The sequence below is a fragment of the Emys orbicularis genome, chromosome 8 (genome assembly GCF_028017835.1).
Source record: "Emys orbicularis isolate rEmyOrb1 chromosome 8, rEmyOrb1.hap1, whole genome shotgun sequence".
In the NCBI taxonomy this organism is placed as follows: Eukaryota; Metazoa; Chordata; order Testudines; family Emydidae; genus Emys; species Emys orbicularis.
The window spans coordinates 112,192,261-112,199,332 of NC_088690.1; the positions used below are offsets into that span (position 1 = coordinate 112,192,261).

A 7,072-nucleotide genomic window follows, 5' to 3' on the forward strand; every position below is an offset into this window, starting at 1 on the left:
AATAGAAACATGGAGAGTAATGCACCCACAGTCTGACCTGAAAGCATAGAAGATTAGGGTTGGAAGAGACGTTAGGAGGTTATGTAGTCCAACCCCCGAATACCATCACTGGGCCTACAATTAACTGCAGGCGCGATTGTTTGCAGCGCCCAGAGTGGAGTTTGGTTAAAAGCCCATAATGGCCCCTCAGTAACATCTTTCCAAAGGAAATGGCTGTTTCTGCCATGAGCCACTTGCCCTGCTTATGACACCCAAACGTCCATAGCTGGTGCTCAGCTGGTTTTGAACAGTCGAGCCCCTGCTGAAGGTTAAGGGTCAGACACAGAGCTCTGTACAGGCTGCAGCAAAAGTTACTCACCCTGAAAACTGGGGACGAGCCCCAGAGCGAGGAACACAACGACAGCTGCTGTCTTCATGGTGGACGTGGTTCGTGGGTCTGAGGGAGTCTGTTAGTGCTGAGCTCGGCAGATGCTCTCCCAATGCAGCCCAAGGGAGGAGACCTCATATATATAGACAAGAGGTTGGGCTCTCCAATTGGATTATGAAATCCCTGTGGAAATGGTCACTGATGCTACAAACCAGTACAATGAATGGTCATTCCCTATTCCTAATTCATCATGTCTGGTTGGTCATCTAAGTCAAATGGGCATTTGGTGCCCCCTGATTGGTTGGTTGAAACTTTTGCAAAAGGAGGATCGCGTGTGCCAACTAACAAATAACAAATACTCTTGTTACGAACGACACTCGTCATTGCCACATGATCACAGGGGTTGGCATGAAGAACAGCAGTTCCCAAACCCTAATGTAAACAATCCCACATTAGCGCATGCTCGTAAGTAGGGCAAGAATGTGTCTGTATCAAATGCCCTTTGGGGACTGCAATAAATATTAGTGGGGAAGGTTAAACTGCCCTGACATACACGGGTGAATTCAACGTCAGCCTTTGTAAATCGTGTCGCACCTGCAGAGGAAGGCAGGTTATTTACATTCGATCAGTTGTGTCCGGGGCTCTGTTGGTTGCTGAGAACTGCCACCTTGCGTCCCAGTCACATTCATCTTTGCTGTCCTGCACCAGAAACCAGCATATTCCAGGGTCCATGCGCCCTGTCCCTCAAGCCCCTGCCAATCTCTTTGTAAAAGCAGCTTGGAAAATCGATCTGGGCCAGGAGGGAGGGGAAGCGGCCACGTGGCACCAGCGTTCAGCCAGTAGCCCCGTGTCCATATGTTAATGGGGACAGGGCGAGCTCCCTCAGGCAGCCCCGAACTACGGCAGCGGATAGGTCTGGTGGGATCCAGAGGAGCGGGACGAGCAGTGGCTGTGCTGCATGGGGCAGGAAGGCAGCACAGATCCCATGCGGAGGGACCCCTCCACCCCTTGTGCACCAGGGAGATCATGGCTGGGGTCAGGGTACAGGTCTCTGCCGCGGGGATCAGGAGGAATGTGGGGTCGCTGTGGGCTATGGCACAGTGGGGCTGTACATGGCCCCAGTGCTGCTGGGGAGAAGCGGTGGGATGTTCCCTTCTCCGCTCCCAAACGCAGGAGCAGCTGGGCACTAGGTAACTGTCTGGGGGCGCCGGGCTCTGCTTCTGGGCTGGGGATTCCTCCTCCCCTCCGCCCCAGGCAAAGCCCTTGAACTTTGGCTTCGCTCTTGGCTCCAGGACTTGCACCATTGAAAATTCGGGGATGAGCCTGCTGACTCGTCACTGGCCCTGTAACAGCCCAGGTCAGTGCCTGGATGGTTCAGAGCCCCATAGTCCCTCCAGCACAGGGCCTGTGGTCGGGGGAGAAGGTGCCGCGGATAGCTCGAGGCAGGGCCAGGGCTGGAGCACAGCGTAACCAACCCCAGGCTTCAAAATTCATGATTCCGGACACCACAATCCCAGGACCGGGATAAGGATAATAAACAGGGCAGGGGGGATTTTGATTTGCCTGGTGGTGGTTGATCCCTTAGTTGTCACATTTCCCAGCTTGTCTCTGAAATCACAAGGGCAGAAACTCGCGTTTTTAAAGGAAAGCCGAGACAACCCCATGCCCCCTGGGTCCAGGAGCTGGGGCTTTCAGAGCAGCAACCATGGTGAGACTCATCGGGGGAATCACGGGGCACGGCAGGTCCGCAGGCTGGGAGCGGCTGCAAAGGTGAGGCCCAAATTGCAGGCAGCCGAGGGCTGGGACTGGCGGGCCTGAGGGCCAGGCTGGGGAGCAGCCTGTGACTGACGAAGGAGAGGGCCATGGGGAGGGGACCAAAGGCCGGGACCCCGGCTGGGGGACCTGCAAGCCCGTGTGTGATGGTCTCTGGGATGGAGGGGGGTATTCCTGGCACCAGGCTGAGGAACCCCCCACATCCTGCTGTGTCAGATGGCCCCAAGGAGCTGGGCTGGGAACTGTGGAGTTTAGCAGTGGTTTATGGTAACTTTGAAGCCGTTGTACCCAGGGTACAAGGTTGGCAGGTTGTTGGTTTGCTGCACAGGGCCATGAGGGCAGCACGGAGCCTGGCCAGAGGGACTCCGCACCATGGAGGAGACGGACGGACTGTGCAGCTCGTGGGTCTCTGGGGGGGCAGGGTTGGGAGGAATGTGGGGTGGTTATTGGGGAAGGGGGCACCCCACAGCATGGATCGACATGGCCACACACACACCGGGGCAAGGAGAAGGACAAGCCCTTTACACCCTGACAAGTAGCCCTGTGACCTGCGTTTGGGTTGTTGATCCTATATCCTCCCATCCCTTGCTGTTCTCCCAGGCAAAGACCTTTTACTGGGGCTTTGCTCATGGTCTCAAGCTCTGGTCTATTGAGAACACTCAGGTCTGGAAGGGAGTCAGATACAGGGAACGTGTCTGGGGTTTGTGTATCAATTTCTCTTGTAGGAAAAGCCATGGCAGGAGGTGATATAATACTTGTCAGTCTGTGGCTCCCTTAATGCCTGCGACTGGTTATTGCACTTTGTGTTCTCATTAACTCCAGTCTGTAAGCTGGGGGGAGCCCATGTGAGACACGGGAGAGCAGAGTCCCTCCTTGGAAAGGGGAAAAAAACCAACAGAGGTAATGAAATCTGCTGAGTTTGCTTTATTGGATATGCAGGGGGATAGTCCGCGACGCTGTCAGGAGCCCTGGAAATGGAGGATGAGACAAGAACGTGGTTCCATGCGGGGATCTGCTGGTGGGAACTAGAAGCAAATGGGTTTCAGCTCCATATCAGCGCTCGGCACCCCCGAGGATTCAGCATTTTCCATGTCGCGCAAAGCAAAGACTTCCAAGCTTTTCACTAGGGGGAAAGAGAGAGATACAGAACTCAGGGCTGCAACCTTATGGACAACGAGGGTAAAGCTTCTGTCAAGGCCCCAGTATGTCAAATAAGCAGAGCCCTTTGGCTGACATGAAAAATTAAACTGAGGAAGTTGACCCAGCCTCTAGAATATAAAGACAGATGGGTGAAGGCAAGGGCTCGAATTACATCACAGTTGTATTTTGTTTTTTATTAATGGGCCATTTATTCTCTTACTTACTAGACTTCTTTGCAAAAGTAGCATTTGTTGCTGTATGTTTTCCCATCAGTGCCACAAACAGGGTTGTACTCCTCAGTGCAGACAGATGGAGGCTTCTTGTACTCACTGCAGAAACCCTTCAAAGAACATTAGTATTGCAATTAGTGTTATTGTCTGCATTTCAGTAGTGCCCCGACGCCACCTCCCCCCCGCCAGGCTGGGCATTCTCTGAACACAGAGGATCCTGGGAGCTCGCAGTACCTACTCCTGTCCCTTGTCTCCACTGACGTTCTGATGAACCGACTCCCCAATTCCCCTCTCACTGCCAGGAGGAGCCAAGCCCGTCTCCCTGGTATAAAAGACGTTTCTGAACCCACAACACATGATGTGTGAGCGAAGGGGCATCTCCACAGGAAACTCCTCATGCTCTTGTCACACCGTCCCCTCCTCCTCTCTGTCTCAGTTGCTCCCTGTGTCTCCCCCAGGCCCATCACAGACTGACCTGTACAATAGCGTAGGGAATCCATCACTCTGACCCCATGGCTTACGTCTACTCAGCAGTGAGACACCCCTGGCTAGCTCAGGTCAGCTGACTTGGGCCCGGGCTGTGCAATTGCTGTGTAGACATTCAGGCTTGGGCTGGAGCCCGAGCTTTGGTACCCCACGAGGGGGGCGGGTCCCAGAGCCCAAACATCTACACAGCCATTTTTAGCCCTGCAGCCCACGCCCCCCCAAGCTCCAGTTAGCTGATCCGGTCCAGCCATGGTGGGGCCCTGGATCTTTTGTTCCAGTGTAGACATACCCATGGGTTCTCAGCCCCAGAGATTCACTCTCCCCTGGCTAGGGCACGAGGTAGAGTCTGCTCCTGCTTTGACTCATCAGTTCTAGCATGTTTCTAACCCAGAGATCGTGGTCTCTGTGATGCTACAAAGCAGAGACTGGGGAAAGTGACTATTAATGAACAGGGAGAGTTTGGCTTACCGTACCAGCCTTTCCAGCAGCATCTGGAACAAAACACAGACAGAAACGATACAATGAAGGGAAATCCTGGAGTCAGTTAAGAACATTCATCCCTGTGTAGGACAATGCATGCAGCTCCTAACCAGCACAAGAAGTATTAGCAAAAAGTGTCATGCTTACAACAGTCCTGCTAACACATCCCAGAATGATGTTCTCTTTTTTTGCAACAGCGTTACACTGCTGACTCATATTTAGCTTGTGATCCACTATGACCCCAGATCCCTTTCCGCAGTACTCCTTCCTAGGCAGTCATTGCCCATTTTGTATGTGTGCAACTGATTGTTCCTTCCTAAGTGGAGCACTTTGCTTTTGTCCCTTATTGAATTTCATCCTATTTACTTCATTCTCCAGTTTGTCCAGATCATTTTGAATTTTCATCCTATCCTCCAAAGCACTTGCAACCCCTCCCACCTTGGAATCGTCCGCAAACTTCATAAGTGTGCTCTCTGTGCCATTATTGAAATCATTGATGAAGATATTGAGCAGAACCAGACCCAGGACCAATCCCTGTGGGACCCCACTCGATATGCGCTTCTGGCTTTATTGTGAACCACTGATAACTACTCTCTTAGAACGATTTTCCAACCAGTTATGAACCCACATTATAGTAGCTCCATCTAGGTTGTATTTCCCTAGTTTGTTAATGAGAAGGTCATGCGAGACAGTATCAAAAGCCTCACTAAAGTCAAGATATACCACGTCAACCGCTTCCCCCCATCCACAAGGCTTGTTACCCTGTCAAAGAAAGCTATCAGGTTGGTTTGACAAGATTTGTTCTTGACAAATCCATGCTGTCTGCTACTTATCACCTTATCATCTTCTAGGTGTTGGCAAATTGATTGCTTAATTATTTCCTTCATTATCTTTCCGGATACTGATGTTAAGCTGACTGGTCTGTAATTTCCCAGTTGTCTTAAGCAACCTATATTAAAACAACATCCACCTGTTGGTCTCATCTTTAGCTTTTGAAACGCAGGCCCCTGTCACTTCAGTCTAAGGACTAGCCCTGTTAGCTGCCAGCTCTAGTAATGCCCTGATGTTCTTTCAAAGCAACATCGAGCCAACAGAGGCCAAAAAATGTCCATTGACATCAGTGGAAGCAGGATTAGACCCCAAACTATCCACAACAAAAATGGTTAATGGCTTTGCTTTAAAAAGCCTGTTATGGAGTAGTGCATTTCAGCGGTATTTTATACCACAGCCACTTTTCTGCCATTCATTTGTCCTGTGCTCCTCTGGCGCTGGCCTCTGACATTGGACTCCACTTCAGGTGTCTTTGTTGTTCCCTGATCTCTCTTTAAGTTTGAAGGGTTTCCTGGCCCTGCTCATTAGTGGCTCTATTAGGAAACATGTGATCTGGGTCTTCAGCAGTCACACTGCAAAGAGGCAGCCTAGCGCAACATGGGTTGCACTGTGCCTCGTTGCCTTTGGGAGCAGCCTGCTTTGTCACTCTCTGTTTTTTGGGTTCTTGTACATTTGGGTTCTGGATTCTAAGATATAAAGTCATATTATATTGCAAGCTTCCAGAAAGAGAAATTTACATTTTTATCAAACATCTGTTTGGATGCTGTGAACATAACACTGCACACTCCACCATGTACCCCGCAAAGGCTGTCTGGTTCATTCATTGACACTGTCTGAAAAATATCAAAAAAAAACAACTAAAGGTTGTGTCTCAGCAGCTGTTTTGCAGGATCCATGACCTCACCAAAAGCCATAAAAACCTAGGCAGCTATCTCCTATCTCTCTCCTTTATTTGAGTGTGTCCTCAAAATTAAGTCTTAGCAAAGAATTGCATCAGCAATTTCTCCAGTGTAATGAGATGTTTCATTCTGAACATCTGTCTCTGTCTTTTAATGAAACTGTATCCAGTTCACTAAGATATCAACCCCCCAAGTGAAGATTATCTGCATCAAGGAGCTATGGATAACAAGGTCATCCAGCATTACAAAGTAGGGATTAAAAAAAACGTATTTGGAAAGGATCTAAACCCTCCTGTTTTCTACTTTGGCAATGCTGTACATGTTGTCATGCTAATTAAGTATCCTTGAATTGAATTAATTTAGGGCATAAAGCAACTCCTAAGTAATAGAAGCTAAGAAGAAACTTTTCCTGCGGGCAGATTTTCTCAGCTTCTTTCTCAGCCAGAACCATAGATGAGAAGTAATTCAGAAAGAAAGGGGATTCCATGGATGTTTGGTTTCTAGGAGCTGTGAATCTTTTCAGCTGCCTCGGTTTCTGGCAGAGTCAGTGATATCCCAGCCGAGAGAGAACCCCGGGAACAGCCCTTCCGAGCTCTGGGATCGGTGCAGGGAGGTTAGAGCTCCTAGAATCAGCTCAATGTCCAGGCTGTGCAGTGGCATCTCAGAAATAAACCAGCTGCTCCTGGAATCAGCCACTGTGGGGATGTGCGAACCCCTGTATAGATCAGAGTGAGGCTGGCCCCGACCTTTCAGGGGGGGCAGAGGTATCAGAGCAGGCTCAGCACAGGCTACAGCAAAAGTGACTCACCTGAGTAGAAGCAGCAAAGTGCCAGAGCGAAGAGCAGAACGACCCCTGTTATCTTCAT

General features: G+C 50.2%; 1 protein-coding gene across 1 annotated transcript; it reads right to left on the reverse strand.

Annotated features, from left to right (window-relative positions):
• Positions 1-3,217: 3,217 nt before the first annotated feature.
• Positions 3,218-7,072, reverse strand: LOC135882088 (ovomucoid-like). The gene is made up of 4 exons (XM_065408863.1): positions 7,015-7,072; positions 4,465-4,487; positions 3,505-3,620; positions 3,218-3,263 (listed from the first exon to the last, which is right to left on the reverse strand). The coding sequence occupies exons 1-4, from the start codon at positions 7,070-7,072 to the stop codon at positions 3,218-3,220; spliced, it is 243 nt and encodes an 80-aa protein (XP_065264935.1).

Excerpts from the sequence above, each read along its gene's own strand:
- LOC135882088 (XM_065408863.1), bottom strand. The coding sequence starts at position 7,072 with ATGAAGATAACAGGGGTCGTTCTGCTCTTCGCTCTGGCACTTTGCTGC. Across the intron at positions 4,488-7,014 it reads ACTTTGCTGCTTCTACTCAG|ATGCTGCTGGAAAGGCTGGT; the intron begins GTGAGTCACTTT and ends GTTTTGTTCCAG. Across the intron at positions 3,621-4,464 it reads CTGCTGGAAAGGCTGGTACG|GGTTTCTGCAGTGAGTACAA; the intron begins GTAAGCCAAACT and ends TGTTCTTTGAAG.